This window comes from Bombus flavifrons, chromosome 9, assembly GCF_040668555.2.
Source record: "Bombus flavifrons isolate JBK064 chromosome 9, iyBomFlav1_principal, whole genome shotgun sequence".
In the NCBI taxonomy this organism is placed as follows: domain Eukaryota; kingdom Metazoa; phylum Arthropoda; class Insecta; order Hymenoptera; family Apidae; genus Bombus; species Bombus flavifrons.
Genome location: NC_138450.1, coordinates 4,921,152 through 4,939,881, shown reverse-complemented (window position 1 = coordinate 4,939,881; position 18,730 = coordinate 4,921,152). Strand labels below are relative to the sequence as shown.

Genomic DNA, 18,730 nt, shown 5'->3' with positions numbered 1-18,730 from the left:
ATAGTGGAATAAAAATAAGGCGCTACAAGTGGAACAGGTCAAAGAATTGAACATTATATATATACATATACGTTCTTCAACCATTAAAGCGTGAAATTAATGCGAGCGAATGTAGAACTATTATTATCATTGTTTTCGTTTGAAATTCTTCTACGGTTTAATATTCTAATCATACGCGTTTTAAAGTATCCTCAAGATAACAATTTTTACTAGTTGCTGTATTCACGTATTTGCGTCTAAATTTATGGTTTCTGAATATATAAGGTAATCTAATAATTTTTAATATTTATATTTTATATAGAAGTAAAGTGTTACTTTCAGTTTAAGTATATAATAGCATTGAATTATTTTAAAATATTTCTAAACAATCTATGGATAAATTGATACAATAAATTAATTCTACTCGTTTTAATAGATTACAATGTCTCGTTATATTAATATAATCGGTTACTAATATAAAAAATTCTTTGCAAGTGGGTAGTTCAATTTCCTCGCACCTTTATATTCGATTCTCGGCATCTTCTCGTTGCTTTCCCTTATTTACGAGCGCCCGTAAAGCCATTACACGCCTAATTCGAATCATCAGGAGGCATAACGTTGCCGTAATAGAGGAATCTAAAATAGCGTCGACGATGTTGTGCGATAACTTTGCCGGATTATGATACATAAAAGAGAGATTATTTCTTGTAAAAAAATAAAAAATTCTATTGAATATAAAAAGAGCTTCATTTAGCGTGCCTATAATGCTCTTATTTAATTTATAGCGTGATTTGCACCTAGCATTATGGTTATAGCTATTACTTAAAATCAAAGAATAGTGAAAAATACATAAAAATGTTACTGACACTGCTAAGATTATTCTATTCCTGCAAGTAGTAACAATGTCACGTGTAAGAAGTGATACCAAAGATTTCTCAAACGAGACTTTAGCTCTAAGCCAAAATGTCCACAGACTACGTATCGGTGACTGCAAGAAGTTCGAGGTTCAGAAGCAACAAACATTACTGAATCAAAAACGATCGAAAAATGGAAAGAAAGTTATTGATGTTACCAAAGAATAGTTCAGCGGCTGGAAATATTTCAACGTTTAAGAATGACGATACATTCTGTTCATAAAATACATAAAGTGTGGAATTAAAAATAGGAAACATTTTTTCTAGACCTAATATAAACTTAACGTTCAGTTGTTGCGTAAAAGTATTCTTCGATCTCCCAAGTCATTAAACACTTTTACACGCTTTCAAGCAAATATAAACTTCACCGCAATGACCATAATAGTTGTCGGATCATATTATTTTTATTTCGCTTGTAGTTCGTCACTGATTATAATTTAATGCTCGAACTTTGGGACCTTCTTAAGGATTTTTAATATATTCGGTTGGAAGATGACTGGTTCGTAAAAGGATCGAATAAAAGTGATCTTTCGTTGCGTCGTCACTTCGTGAGATTAATTAAGACGATAACGTTCTTATCAGCAGTTAGCGAAATCTTTTCGAAGTTGCTTCAACCTGCAGTTTTCTTGTCGGGAGACGAGCTTTTGTTCTTGATCAGTGACGGCTCTAACGGATGATGTTTTTCGATAAAAAGGACTCGATAAGAAATTGGTAAATTCATGCAGGATGAATGCGCCCATTTTCAAGGTAGATGGGACGAACGATTAAACGGAAGTTCCGACAAGAAGAAATTTAATTTAGATCAGCTTGTAACGAGACAGCCTTAATTCTGTTCCACCGGTTTTAATATAAAAGTTTGCAAAGTTTTTTGAATAGATTATTTGGCGAATCGCCTAGTGTCTTAAACTGAATATTTTAGCGCGAAAATTTTAATGAAATGCAAATTGCTTGTATACAGACCGTTAACGAAGATGTATAATACGTGTCGTTGTTGGCAAGGAAATTTGATTTTTATTTTCCTCTTTTTTCTTTCGAACTGTATTAAAAAGAAGCGTCACGTAATATTTTTAATATTCATGTTTTATTCTCCACCTAAAGCAGCGAGGAAGTTTTGAATTTTCCCTGATATTTTGTTCTAAAGAATGAAAGCAACGTAATCAGGTAACAAAAATTTGCGTGATTTTTGATGCTGTAAAAATAATATTATCCACGTCAAGTTTTATACATGTTCTAGATTCGAATTTGTATAAATGATTGCAATTTACGATATTGTATTGGATGCGTGCATAAGTTTATGTGGATACTTCTGTATAATTTATTTGCAAAAAAGAGGAATTGCAAACTTTACTGTACGGTCACTAATTTTCCTATATTCAGATAGAATCTCTGCAAAAGAAGATAGTAATACAATTTTTTATCGGTTCAAGAAAAAAAAAAAAAGAAAACGATTAAGAGAATAGTGAAAAGCTATGATCCCGTCACGTTCATTGAGGATCACTATGAAATATATCCACGGTGCAGCGACGAAAATGCTTCGGCGTGATATATTTATTATTCAAATATTTACCTAGAACGGTTAACAAATATCGGAAGTATTTTAGAAACCACCATCACATAGAAATAAAACCATTAGTTTCTATCTATAATATCAATTTGTGTGCACGCAATTGTCAGCCGTTTAGGTGAGAAATATTCTGCTCAATAATGCTTTCAATACATGATTCCTTTTATTTTTTTTCTTTATTAGATGTCACCTCTTATCTCTCGATTTGATATATCTTCCCATTACAAGGTTCCAAAAGATTACATATTCTTCTTTATTTCTACTCCATGAAAGATTTCATTTTTAAAACAGTTTTTACACATTTGTCTTTTTACATACTTTCGTGATCTCTGTGGCTTCTATGTAGTTTTTCAGATTTGTCTCAAACTTTACCAACATAACCGTGATAATCCTGCCTCATTACGTATAACGATAATTTTGTATAACACGTAATATATTCATAAAAAATTTCTACAGGTGTCCGAATATTTTTGCGAGCCATTGTTGACAAGACTTTACGTCATGCAATTAATTTTAGAACGAAATTATAATGTTTATAACGGATAGAGTATTCCACGGTAACAGTTAAGTCTCTTTTCGATCATTTACCTACAAGTTCTCTGCCGACAGGTCGTGTGGCAACAATCTCGGCAACTGTGGGTAAATTTCGCTATGATCCTTCAGTCGAATCTTGCAAATTAATACGACCGGTGTACTATCATCCACGGCAGGCTACATCGTGTATCCTTTGTCAATAGAACTCCACCTACCATTGGGGGCCGCACATCACCCACAACTTCGGCTACCTCTGTAGCAATGTTGACCAGAGTGTAAATCGATATCTCGAACGGGGTTCCTCGAATGATATGGTTTCACGAGATTAGTCAACCGTCCATAGGGATCGAATTGTAAATTCTGCATACATTTGCAAACTATTCATGCCTTTCGTTGGTTCGCGTTTCATATCGGTTGATCATGTCCATTCACCTCGTTCAATTTACTTTTCGTACCCTTTAAAGTCACCCCTATTTGCTGAAAGAGTCTCACCTACTCTGTACTTCGCCGCGGCGAATAACCACTTTCACCCCGCCACTAAATTATCACTTTTGCCCCTTTCTTCAAAGCACCGCTTATCACGTAAAGATCGCGGCTTGAAAACGTGCAAGGGTCTAGCTATATACCGTCGCTGAATCTTCAGCTACGATCTGTATTTCTTTTTCGGGATACGATCGGTTTCGAACGGTTGTAAATAATCGGCTTATCCCTTTCTAAATCATCAATCCGATAATAAAAATCCTATTCCACATAATTTCCCTGGAAATATAAGGAGTTTCGGTGAGATTGCATAACGGAGGAACGAATAATTTTTTACGATAAAGGTGAATCGAAGCAATGCGATAAAACTGACACGAGCGAGATCACGATTTCTGGAACATCAATTCCCAAATTCGATCTCGAGTTCGATTTAATACACCGCGGCTCATGAAAATATTTGAATACTCATCGAATTTTATTATTTTATTTTTACTTATTTTATTAGTATTTTATTTTTTGTGACTTATTATATCTTTCCTCAAATCTGCGAATATCACTCATATTACATACACGTTTGTCCAACGACCGCTGTCTCTGTGTACTTTCAAACTCTGCAGATAATCCCAGTCATTCTGAAATCACTCTGTACAGCAATACTGGAACGGAGGATCGTGTACTCGTTCAACGCAAAAAGTGGAGTTCTTTTGCTAAGTTGTCCCAAGCGGATACGAGCACTCGATGAATCTAAACGCGGAAAGGCGAAACTTCAATCCTTTTTTTTTTTTTCAAAAACAGCGCAAGCGTACTAGTGCGGGCTCTTCTTTTTTCTCTTCCAATTCGACGTTCCCCTCTTTCTTCTCTTCTGTCGTATATATTCTTTACACGTATAAATATAAAGCTGGTTTAGTAAATCCAGTAGGACACACTTGAACCGTTTGCCGAAATTTGTACGCTTTCACGAGTTAAATCCAAGTTAATTTCACATAGGCGGAGATAGAAGAACCAGGGGCAGGTTGATACACACAGACACAAGCCGGACATTCATTTTGGTTCAGGGTTCTCACGCTTTTGTTGTGAACGCGGTCCTACGGGCAAAATAGTGAAAACCAAGCCCGGTGCTATCACAGAAAGGCGGACGACGGTGGAAGAGGTGTACAAAAGTTTAGCGCAAATAAATCTCGCTACGCAAGGAGCGGACAATGGAGAACGGCGTTGCTGAAAGCGCGTTTAAGCGTGAATTATTGTTTAGCCAGGACGCTTTAAGACAAAAACCGATGCTTAAAGTGGATCAGCTGTTTTCTATCGGATTATTACCTATCCCTCTTCGCTACTCTTCCTATCGTTTTGTTAATGTTTCGCAGCTGCACCGGCTTACGGGTACAACTGCTGCGTTTCTTCCATTTTAATTGGAATATTCCTGTTTATAAACAGCAAATAGTTAGCAGAGCCAGAATATCTGGGAAGAGAGATGAAGATTTATCACTTAAAGTGGTATCATTTCCTTATCTTCCTCGCCTTAAATAATTTTGGGATAATAGGTAAATGGATTATAGTAATTGTTCCATTCAGAATATTTTATATACCATAAAGTCGGAGACTAATGTAGTTTCGTGTAAATAAGGGATTCAAGTTTTGTATCGTATATTCTGTGTTCAACTTTTTATATCTTCTCTGTTAGGGAATTCTAGGAATGCTCATTCATTATTTAATGTACCAATGTATGGGACGTAAGAAATAATTTATTTCGAAATTTACTGGTTCCTCAATCTCTTATCTTTAAATTTATATAGCAAATTTATATCATTCTATCTTTATTTACAAAAACTAAAGCTCATTAATTCGTCCTCGTTACTTTTTAAGTTAAGTTATCGTAGATATTCTAATAAATTTCGATTGATGAATAATGATAAATGGCGTCATTAGCTGGCAGAGAGTAATTTGTTTCCTGTTTTAATAACTTTTTGCGATTCGCTCATGGTTATATCTGAAAGATCCATTACTCATTCTTGGAAATCATTTTATACCATATGTATGCTTTTATGGCAGATGAATTGCTTGACACAAGTCGTTAGAAATGTAGATTAGCCTCAAAAACTCACAAAAGAGAGCGTGTTCGCGAGATTGAAAGCGCTCGGAAACTCGCGTTTATAGTTAACTGTAATCCATTGAGAACCCTTCTCAGCTAATACGGGTAGCAGCAGGAAAAGTGAATCGACGACGAGAAACGCTTAGGTACTTTAGACTGTACTTCAGTTGCTCGAATCCGGAAACTGTTGCTGTTTGTAACGTGTAACGGAGGAAACGGATACAAAGGGCATAAAATGTGTCTATAAACTTCGCGCAAATGTATACGAACGTGCAATTAATACTTACGCATCAGCGAGTGCTGTAACTAAATAATAAGAATTTAGAATTCAGTTGATTTTATCAAAGTAAATTATAATTATATATCACTGGAGAAAGTAAAATAAACATAAGAGTTAATTTCTATTGCAGATTATCAAAGAATCAATTAAGGGCATAAATTAATTTTATATTCAATAAATTTGTTGTATGAATTGGACAATATGTCCCAAAGGAAATGTAATTGCTACTGTTAATTATACTAGTTTTATATTATACCATATTTTCTTGGATATAATATCTAATACTTATTTACGACGTATAGTTATTCTTTACATTTTTTTCTTTTAATTAATTTATGTACGTATTTCTACACATATTTTCAAATTTACTATTCTTTTTTTTATTTTGCATAAGGAAATTCAAAGTAAATATGGCAAAGGAAATAGGCAAAGTATATACATATATTGTGTTATAATTACGACATCGATATGTCCTTTCAAAAATTTACCTAACTTTGCATTTAAATATCTAGAATAAAGTCTTATGATAAAGATTATTCGAGAATTCAGTGGTCAATTATTGGGTTTGGAACGGGGAAATCACGAATAAAGTTAAACAGCTGACTATGCCCAAACTGTTCATTCGTACGATTGCAAATTTTACATAGAAGTGCCAGTTTTACGTTGTCAATGGTGATCTATATTAAATCAAAGATGATTTACTAACCGATCAATTGGCTTGTCGAACTTACAGCGACGATATGTCGCGTCGGTTATTGATATCGCTTGAGGCACTGTGCTTCCTGTGAAGATGGAATTACTGGGTCCAATTACTTCATGGCGATGCATCATACCCGTCAACTTAGGTGTACCGACGTAAGCAGATTTTATGTGAATACAGAAATACACGATCTGATTGAAATTTCAGATGTAGAAACGATTGCGTCTATTCTTTCTAGGGTATTGTAGTACACGTTACAATGTACATACATATGCAGTAAATATAGCAAAAGCAAATTTTTAATCATTAATTCTTCTAGATAAAATATGAAACGTACAAGATCACGAATATAGATTCACAAAACAGTAAAAGTTATCGTCCAGTAAATATTCATAGGTACAGTTGTTAAATTATTATTCGAATGCGTATCATATGTGTAATAATTTTTTGTTATATAAATAATTAATCTAATAGAATACTTCTAGCAAATAAACGTTTTACAAAATTTATTTTCCATACAGATACTTGATGTAAGTTGAATTTTGTTTTACAGGTATAGAGACAAAGTTTGCGGGTTCCAGTTGTAACGATCTTGTAACTTCTGATGGTGCTGGTTCTACAATAATTAGTGGCCATTTCGATCAGAGAATTAGATTTTGGGACACCAGAGCCGAATCCAGTTCGAACGATATTTTATTGGAAGGGAAAGTGACGTCGCTAGATTTGTCTCGCGGTAAGTTTCCTTTTCAGATATTTTGTATAACTTTTCCTTTCTTGTCATGGAGTTATCACCTCTAATTCCTGAAATTGCTTCTACGAAGCGAACGTCATTGTTATTGGTAATGCTTAATCGGTGATTACTTCGCTATTAATTAGTCACCGAAAAGATATATCATATTTTTTCTGAATCATGCACATCAAACATTTACAAGGTTTCTAAAAATATCCAAACATCATTATTTAACGCCATAAATAGGTGATTGGAATATTCGTGTGATTTTCTTATATAAGCTTAAATTTGTAAAAAGGACCCACGAATAAAATCCAAGAAAGGTTAGAGGCATCTATTTTATCTAAACAATGTTTAAAATACTTTGTCATAAATTACTTTGAAAGAAATTTAAAATTAATAAGGAAACTGTGACTATTCTGTTCCCTAAACTTCTTAATTCTAGAACTGACAATGATTCTTATAAATTTGGAATAATGAAATTACTTGATTGGTAAAAAGCTACAAGCAATCATGCACAATTTATTTTGACTAAATGTAAAATGTTCTAAGGAAACCAAGTGCGGTTACAGTTTCAGTTGAGGGAACACTTGAGAATTGTCTGTTCTATGAACACTGAACACTCTATGATGACATTTGAAATATTCATATCCAGAAACATCTGTTAGGTTGTCATACTTATTAAAGAATTCTTTGGGAATATGCAGCTCGCGTTTCATTAATTTCGGCAAAGCGAGAATAGAACACGAATGAAACGATATTGCCAGAGACTGTAGAATTCTGCTCGATTACATCGCGCCAGTTTAATGGTTTTCCTTTATCATTCAACGTAATACATTATGTATACTTCCATTAAAGTATAATGTACCATTTCTTAGGAAATGTGGCCGGTAGATTCACAATGAAACCTTTCTCGAATGCCTCCCCATAAGATTTATGCGTCTCGAAAAGGAATTATTTACTTAGCATCTCAGTGCATTTCAAGCCGTAGTAAACGTATTTTTTCCTCTCCTTACGTACTTCTTCTTTTTGTCGCCATTAGAATAATAGAGTAACACCGCGGAAACTTCACCACGGCATGAAGTAAATGCAATCAGAACATAATCAGCGATTATGTTTATTCAAACAGAATAGACAAGCTGTTGTATTGCTAACCGTATTAGTACAACCAATTTAACTTTAACATTAACGACATGCAAATTCAAATAGCGGCACCTGCTTGTTTCCAGATGCAAATTACCTTCTGAGCTGTGTCAGAGACGATACGTTAAAACTCATTGATTTACGAATGAAGAAGATCATTGGATCATTTAGGTGGGTATAATATTATTATGGATCTATTTAACATTACACGACTTACAAAGTGGAATGCAGAAGTAGAGAAACGGGCCTGTTACATGTTCGATTTTGTACAATTTTATATAATTTGAGCTATCAAGACTCGAACCAAAGCATCTTCAGTTAAATATATTTTAAATTTTTTATTCGGTTTCATAGAATTTCAAAGATTTTAATGTTTGATTCCTTTTACGTTTCATTGGTAACTATTCAATTTAATAGTTATGTGCAAACTAATGTAGTATCGTACTTACACTAATATCTAATAACATTCTGGTGCGCAAATATCACAAATACATTTCAACAAACATTTAATTTCGATGAAATCGTTGCATTAAAGTATCTTTCCGAATGAAACAGGAAATTAATTACGTGCGTTACTTTATTTTTTAGTGCTGATGGGTTTAAAGTCGGCTTTGATTGGACGAGAGCAACTTTCAGTCCAGATGGCCAATACATAGCGGTTGGTTCTTCGGATGGATCTGTTTTCATTTGGTCAGTCACTACCAATATGATTGAAACTGTGCTGAAAAACCATTCGTAAGTAACTTTCCTACATAATTAGTAATGATTAATCAATGCTACTAACTCAAATCTAGTCGCATCTTTTTTTAATTCATCATTTGAAATTATTTAATATTATTACGCTGTAAAATAATTCAGTTATATTATTCATAACTGTTACAAAATCAATAATATACAATTAAATGCAATAACTTCAAAGTAACAGAATATTTAGTGATTTTATGTGGTACCGTTTGATTTTTAAGCAAAATAAAATTTTTCAATTAATAATTCATGAAATACAGTGATATATATGTTCAGTCAAATTTACAATCTTGTTATGAAAATTTAGGTGATTGAAATTTATGGGAATATGTAAAACTCTCTTTTTTCTCACTGTTTATACTATGTATTCAGTATTTATACTTGTATTACGAATATTAAAATGGTGGATATTCGTTTGTCAGAAAATTTGTTAATTAAACTCACTTATCATACGTAATAAAATATTTAATAAGTATTTTTCACTCTGTATTGTGTGAATATGTGAATTATTTGAAAAATTCTGACGACACCTTGATAAACTTTAGAAATAGTTTTGTACCTTTTTTCTGTAATATTAAAATATACTAAAAACTGAAATTATAAGTCAGTATCATTGAGAATATTAGTATTCCGTATCAATCCCATATTGATTACAACCATTCATATCAAATCGCGTAATCAGAAATGAACCTAATTGAATCGTACAAGTACGTATGTAGTAACCAAACACAGACCTAAAGCAACGATTGGTGATTCATGCTACCAATTCAAACTGTACGGTATAATCACTTACATTAATTTCATTGTGTTTGGTTTAATCGAATGAACTTAGGTTTACGATTAATCGTACCAACCGTGTTTCTACACCATCTTATTCATTACTCTAATTACCGTTTCCTGTATAAGACAGATAACTGTTTCAAAAGCTTATCTCGAAGAAAAATTCATAAATTTTCATATTATCGGTACAAAAAGTTAATTCGGCAACGACAACTAAATGGCTACTTTCAGTCTTGAGTTATTTGGATAATTACTATTAAACTAGCATTATAAAATATAGGTAGTATTATATACACCATTCCTCTTTTTAAATGAAATATTTCATAATTTATTTCAAACTATTAGATATAGTAAGGGAATATTAAAAATATTAATATTTATTAATTCTTAGGTACTGAATAATTTTTATATTTATTACTTGCATAATATTCTTAGCACAAACTACATATTTTTAACACGTGTTTGAATATCAATAGTTTTAGAAGATTGGTTGCTCGCAAAAAATTAATTCGCTCTTAGGAAGAAGTTAAACATATATAATAGCAGGATCCCCAACCATTAAACTCTAATTTCCAACATTAGCTTGCATAAAAATTAACACCAAATGGGCGATACAGCGTAATATATTTTAAGTGGTACGATTTTGGTAAGTCTACTCTATGTAGCACCCAATTTATGGTTGTAATAAAGACAACTTGAAGATGCTAGAAACTACATTCTGGAAGCAGAAAACTCGTAAATCGCCTCCATACGTTATTTAAACATACTAGGAAATAATCGCGCGTTTATTTTACGGGAGGCCATGCACTGGTATCGATACCGTTACACAATTTGCCGCTAAAATTATTGTCGATCGATCGATTCTACTAAACCAGTCCTTAAGCTGTGGACCTTCGCAAATTACGTCTGAATTTTCCACCATTTTTTACACTGTTGACTCATAACTATTTAGATTAAATTTTATTCAATGTCCTAAATTAATTGCCCATTGGTATTCTAAGAAGTGGATGTATAATAGTACCAAAGCTGTAAACTCTACATAACAGAAAGTCATGAACTTATTAGATCTAATATCTTGAACCTGTAACTGGTTTTTTATTTTTTATTTTTTTTTTTTTTTTTTGCAAAGATTGGATTTTCATGTAGTAGTAATTCTAACTACATATATCCCGCATTGCTAATTACAAAATAAGACACCTCTGATTATCGAGATAATGTAGTTTCCCACATATAAAAATCACTTAGTTCCTAAAATGCAGCATCAGTACTGCATTTATGTACTGCAGTATTTATGTTCTTCAAATTTTCGCCTAAAAAAAGTTCGGCTATCTTTTTATTGTCTATAGGAAAGATGTATACATAATATCCGTTACCTATTAGATAAAATCAAAATTAGAAGATGTTTCTTCATTAGTAGAAAAACATGTACCGAAAAATGACTTGTGGTGTCCAAATCTTAGTCCAAATTTAAATCCACAAACTGATACAGATAGTAAATGAATATTACGTATATTGAATTTATAATCTTCGTTATTTGTATGCTTTTTGATAAATAAACCTGCATTTAGAGATTTTCATTTGTCTAGTCTTAATTTCGATGCAAGAAACTGACAACTCCACTGAAGAAGAAGAAGAAATTCTATTGAAGCTGTCACTACTAGTCACACTATCTCTCGTGAAAAATGTGTTACTAATATAATCCTTACACGTTTAAACAATTTTTATAGGAGAACTTACTGTTAGCTAGACGGTTGATACTGTGAAGTTTCCGATAGTGGAGTTGACCGATTCTCACTCCGAGCACTTCAATTGGAAATTTTAGATTGGTTCCATAATTCTGTTATGAGACGCAGAGTATTTGAATAAGCAAGCCTTAAAACCACATTAACGTTCAACTAAAAATCATTTTTACGTAATCATTCTATTCGAAGCTATCAAAGCCTGTATATAGCATCATTTTTCAGCTCCTTTTAATTGTCTTTTTCTCATTTTTCTCTAACGACTCTGATCGTCCCGACTCGAATGCGCGCTAAGCTTGCGTGCAGAATCACCAAACCGTTCATAATTGTTGCAAGCACCTTCCAGTGCTTTGCATACGTATTGCCGATGAGAGAAATTGTGTATGTATGTTCTTTAGTCCAAAGCATACACGTTCGAACGCTTACATCCCCTAACCTTCGCCTAGTAAAGTGGAAAGACGCGGAAAAATATCTCGGCGTGACCCGATTTCCTTCTCCAACTTCTCTACTTATATGTATATCTGCGGACACTCCCCGCCCATTTTACGTTAGACCCTCTGTGCACATAGTATTTTTATATATTATTATATGTATATACGTATACACACATACACACACATATATATATGGGGGATACATCGCGATATCGCAAATTTATACGGTAGCTTGGATGCCAGCAACTTCTTCAAGCCACCGTGTCGGCTCCCGCAATTCAAACTGTCGCATCGAACGAACATTCATTTTTCGTATAATAAAATATGCGTGATAAGGGAGTCACCGTACCACAATTTGTACGTGAGATTGAAAACAAAAAAGGTGTTGTATAAAATATAGGAGGTGTGGGTTAATTATTTATCAAATAATGACATATTGTGATCGCGAAATGTATTTGCATTTGTATCCTTATTTTCCAATGAAGTGGTTTTCTATCATGTTCTTTCATGTTTACGTATATATGAATATACCGTTGAGTGATATGAAATTTAATATACTTGAACATAATCGAAATTGATATGTGAAGGCTATAATAGATACAATGGTGTGCAAATACTTTTTGTAGCCATTCTATTATAATTGTATAGACGAATATTATTGATAAAGTATCAGCTTTTTACTTTTACACAAAGATATCGACAATATTATTAAATTTGCAGTTGCGTTTCGTAAATATGCTTTGTTTTTTAATATATTTAATAGCGCAAATACTACAAGAAACTTTTAACTTACTCAGATTTCAACGAATTATACTTATAGTCTAAAACATAGCTTGATCGCAATTAAATAATCCACTCCAGGAAATTCTCCTTTCGTGTTCCTCCTGTCCATTGCCATTATGTCTTTGCTTTTTCTGTTGGTCTATTAAACAGGTTCGATCTAAAAAATTATAAACAATCTCCGCCGATATCGTAACATCATCCACCACATATCCTGCAATCCTTACATGTAACATCGAGACAAAGTCACGATAAGGAAGAGGAAAGGGGACTATGAGAAAAACGAAAGCGGACTATCCGCTTCTTCTTCAGTGGTGGCGCGCATGTGTGATCGTTTTCACTCGAATTTCACGGTAGATATATCGCGAGGCCCGTTCTACAATTATCCGTTCCTTCCTTCCCCTTTCTTAGTCGTTGACCGCTTCGTCCTCGGCCTCCTCGAGCTTCCCAAGGACGCTAGGAGATCTTCGGTGGTGGTTTCTATGGGAGAGCCCAGCGGGCGGTTGTGTAGTCCGGCGTGCACCTAAGTACCGGTCGTATCGAAAAATAGCTTAAGTACCAGTCACGTAGAAGCTGGTCCAGTGAGTTGGTCTGCGTGCGTGATTTTGCCGGTGTATGCGCACGTTTCACTGTTATTACTTTCACTATAGACGAAGCGCGGCCGCGGCTGGGGTCGGTCGAAGCGTCATCTTTCGTCGTCATTTCTCCTCCAGTCGTCCTCATCACCTTCGTTCTCTGTCGTATTCTCCTCCCTCCGCGTTTTCTCTCATGATCGTCGGACGTACGAAGCTGGATCGTGTAATTCATACGTTGTGGCGCGTACTCGCGCGCTCAGGAATCCCCGGCACTAACTTAATAAGCGCCTCGCCCTTTTACAATCGCCTCCCGCCTCCTTCGTCCGCGTCGAAGCTTCGCGTACGCTCCGCAAAGATTCTACAATCCTGTATTTAATGCGCGCTCTCGATAGTCAGATACACGTAGCCGTATCTATCACGGATAACGCGTGAGATTCGGCCGTTTCGCGAAATCCTATAACACGCAAACCATCCTTGCAATGGATATGTAACTGCATGTTAGATTCAAAGTTAACAGATTACTGCGAGCGATACTCTTCTTATTTGTCGGCTATCTGGCTTGCCTCGCCGAGATAGGAAAAATACCAAGCGAACCAGTCCTGATAAAAGACCAAGGGGTTATGGTTAGATATAAAACCTTTCCTTCGTTATTCAAGACTGCCTCCTGTGTTCTCGCTGAACGTTCTACTTCTTAGTATGTAGCCTAGTTTGGAAAAGAAACGTTCGCGTTTATAGTAGCTGTTATTTTGGAATACTTGATGTTGTTTAGGGTAAATATAATATTTTTCTGTGAATTTTATACTCTGGAATTAACATTTATTTAGTTTCGTTATCTAATCTGTTAATTAATTTTCGAATATTTATTATTGAGTTTGGTTTTTATATATCTTCTGGGAAATTTTTTGACTCGTAGTAATTCCGTTAATTAAAAAATTTTATCTATATTTTTTAATTCATTATTTAAAATCTTTATCTATAAAACGATATCCTTTGTAACTACGAAATTGTCTTTACTGAGAAGATAATAATAAAAGATCAACATAATATTATTTTCTGTTTCATAAGAGATATATTTAAAGCAGTGCTGTACAAGATTTACTCGAGTAAAACAAGCTTTACAAGAGTAAAACGAGCTTTCTCGATTTCGCTTTCCTTGTCAAGGAAATCGAGAAGCTAGTCGGGCAACCCTCAGGCATCTTATTCAAATCTCGTAGATCTTAAAATATAATGAGTTATTCTTAAAGTTATGAAATTAAAGCATCGATTGTTGGTAATTCCTGGTGAAGAAAAGTTCAGTGATTGAATATAGGATATATTATGCAGAATGATGTAACGTCATAAAGGAGAAAAACGTGTAAAGTGTCATAGTAGTAAAATATTCAGATGTAGAGGGAAAAAAGCTACATAAAATACCCTGTATAAGACTTTAAAAGATCATGAGTTTTTGTTAAGGTACTTTTGTAATTGAAAACTTCCTTGATGTACACCGAGACTGTTTTCATTAATACTTAAGCGTTTTATATAATTAATTATGGTATAGTACAATCTTCGATTTTCTCGACATTAATAAATAATTCAACTTGCATCTTTTGATCCAATACAATTTTCGTGCATAGTATTATTAATAGGACTTTCTGCTTTAAATTAAGTAATTTATAAACTATAAAGCGATGTAATAAATACAATATAAGTCGACGCCAATAATATTCTTCTAATTAAATTCATATCATAACTTACTACCTCACTACGTACCTCGCTATTAATAAAGAGTTATATGCATGTTTGTAATTTAATCAAATTAAATCGCGTATAATTTCCTATAATGATCGGAATGAAGAATTCAAACAAATTAAAGTACCTCATGTCTCACAATCATCCTCATTTATCTTTTAATTATCGAATTCTGTCAGAATACATTCACTGTTACGTCAATAAGATCTGACACGTAAAAAGTTCTTGAAAAAAAGAAAAAAAGAAACAGACCAATAGCCACGTTCCCGTTTGATCAAAATTTTTTCTATCCGATAATCAATGATCTAAAATTGATAACATCCTTATTTACATTTCAAATAAAGCAACTCGCTTAGGCGCGGCTAACACGCGGTTTGTGATAACTGGTTCCATTGAAGAAAAATCGCATCGATCGCGTAGCTAAGGACGCGCTAACGCAAAGTATAGATAAGCAAAATAACCCGAAACGTCGTTAACTCGAGCAGCCAGAATGCGGAAAATGGAAGGATGTGCTCAAACCAAGGCACAATGGTTTTCCCACGTGCACGAAGAGCAGCGGGAATAAAGGCTATCATTCCGCCGCGAAGCCAGCGATACCTTGATTTGTGTAACTTGTTATTAATAAATAAGTGCGTAGCCAGGCGTGGTAACAGCACGGGTTATTATTCTTTTCAGCGGTAACTGACAAGTAACAGCATCTCATAAACATTACTGCGCCATATTTCAGTCACGCACGCATTTATGGCGATTTTGTCTTGTACTTTACGAGTAGATGGCTCACCGCGATAGTTAGAGGGTATAACTGGACCCCTAAGGAAGTAGTTCGATTAGTGTATTTCATGGGTTTTTGCAAGTATTTCGTGTCTTCTTTCCTATATTCTTGCGACAACTCGCGTCGCGTGTATTGGTATCAACCACGGTCCTTCAACTACAAAGATGAGACACTTCTACCTCTTTTTATCGTTTACACCTGTAAACAATACGTGTTTATGGTAGTCCTTTGCAGGTTTTGGTTAAATTCTGTACTCTTTCTTTAAAAAGGGACTATTATTGTTTCATAGTGCCTTGTTAATCGTAAGATTTTGAAATAAAGAATAAGTAACAAATACTTATCGGCCTTGGCATGAAGCGCCAGAAACACCTCCTATAACAGCTAATGAATCATGATAGATTACATACACATTTGTCATTGGAATTCTAGAGCGTGGATTGCCAACTAAAACTAGTACCAGAAGCGATAAATCAAGTGAAAATATTTAATACCAAACGATGTTAAAATATCTCGTGAAATATTTCTAATACATAAATGTCCACACGCGTAAGAAGAGTAGATGAATATAAAGTAAATAATTCCTATCTCAATCTTTGCCAGCAACATTATCTGAAGATTTACTTTATACCTCTACCGTTATTATTGCCAAAGGCTATGGTTTTGCATATTTACAACGCATTCGTGAGTACATTTCGCATATACCCACTGAAAATGATAAAATGAACTATTTACTATAAACAGTGCGATATGGAATGATATAATGCTAGTAACCACACCTTTATAGCATGTTAATAACTATTTTTCATTTTTAATGCGTTATTTGAAATTAACTCGTAACTAGTAAGCGAGGTCTATCAGAGTCTAGCAGCTTTAACGTTTGTAATAATCGGGAAAATAATTATTATATCTTGTTGTACATATATAGTAACAGCTGCCATTAAACAGTGAATAACATAAATAGTTTCTAAAGCAAGTAAAAGAACAGCCTGTGGTTCTTATGATATTATATAGAACACAATGCAATGAATATTGTTTCTATAATAACGAAACGAATGGAAAAAAGAATACCTGTGCATTTTGCTTATACCATTAATATCTATTATTAAATATTAAAAATTCATGAAAGATTTTATAAATGCAGGTATATCATTTTGAACATTTAATAAAATAATTCTCATCCGAGAATATATTTATTTTTATATCATTCATTTCCATTTGAGAAAAACGTTTTTCGCAACAACTGCTTACCTATACAGAATAAAAGCAGTCTCAGATAAATAAAGAGAAGCTAATATCTCATTTCATTCAAAATAAACGAAGAAGATACTAGAAGAAGGAACGAAGAAGAAACGAAGAAGACCTAACCTTCACAGCAGAAAAATTCTACTTAAATATACCAGTCAATAATTCATCCTGAAATATTCGAATAAATCCGCGATTACAAGGATAAAACAAAATCGTAAGTGGTAAACGATAAATCAACGGAAGACGAAAATTAGGTGCTTCCATACATAAACTGGCTTCATGATAAGTGGAGAAATCTAAGTAGCGATTTCGAGATTCTTGCAAGTTATATCGCTGGGATAACCTGATATTTTTCGTTCCAGCAAGCCATGCATACCATACTTCAACTACGAATGCGTAAAAAAAAGTATGTATATAATATATTATCTTAGCACACGCAGCAGCGAGTAATTACAAAGTTAAACGTTATAGACTATGCATCAAGGTAACTAAAAACTTGAAACTGCTTTAATATACGGTGGCTGGAATGAATTTAACAAATTGCAAAAATTTCCTAATAAGGCAAAGTCAAGATTCTAGTTAATACCGTTTCTGGAAGCTTGTCCACTTTCAACAGTTTAATATTAGACCTCGTATTAATCGAGTACCCCTAGTCACACCGAAATTATTGGGTCTTCCTAATTATACAGATATAATATACCACCGGACACCTAAATACCGTGAGTCGCCTTAACGCTCATTGCTCTCTTATTCAACCGCTGGTCCTTTAATAAGCGTGCTGCCGATAATGCTGAAAGTCGCGGTAGCGAGACGGGGCAATGATTTATGGCGATGGTTTATGACCGTGCCGAGTAAATATTTACAGATGTCGTAAACTCAACAACAGTAATTAGTTAATGTATTCATAAATTTCTCCGATTGATTATTATTATGCTTCTTTGTAAAATATGACGATGTCCAGTGATCATTGTAACGCTGTTGTTACAAAAGTAGGTATTTCCTTATCCAGATGGTTAGCTTGTTTCGTGAAGTTAGTTCTTCGAATGGCGCATATTTTATCGTTCCGTTTATCGACAGTTCCCGAGTAATTGTAAGTAAGGAATCAATATCACCAAGGAATTAAACACAGCCGTCAGTGAATACGGCGACCAAAAGGCGTAATGAATACTCAGCGGTTCTTCCTTCAGGACAGTGAAGAGGGAAGATAGACGGTAAACATGTCGGATGAAGAAAAAAAGGATTACATTATATTGGCTGAATGTGTCGATACGTGTACCGTACACGTGTATCCTAACCGTTTGAATCAGCCAGGAAAGCAATCTTCCTGGCATTCCCTGATGAGTATCAGACGGATTTCATTGTCGCCCAGCGTAACGAAGCATCGTCAGAGATCAATTGCCCCGTAACACTCTTTTCGCTTAACTCGATTTCGTTTCTGGGGCAATGATCGGCCAGTCCGGCACGATATTATGTCATTTATCTTCGTCGTATCTTCGGAAAGGCAAGCACCGGTGAGCTCT

General features: G+C 34.2%; 1 protein-coding gene across 2 annotated transcripts in view; it reads left to right on the top strand.

The window, feature by feature from the left end:
• LOC138183289 (autophagy-related protein 16-1-like) overlaps window positions 1-18,730 on the top strand; it is a 195,511-nt gene that overhangs the window by 161,762 nt on the left and 15,019 nt on the right. For both annotated transcript variants that reach the window (XM_069119987.1, XM_069119988.1), the window contains exons 3-5: window positions 7,091-7,270; window positions 8,497-8,581; window positions 8,999-9,145. In XM_069119987.1, the coding sequence (XP_068976088.1) occupies window positions 7,091-7,270; window positions 8,497-8,581; window positions 8,999-9,145 (412 nt within the window). The remainder of the gene's footprint in view (window positions 1-7,090; window positions 7,271-8,496; window positions 8,582-8,998; window positions 9,146-18,730) is intronic.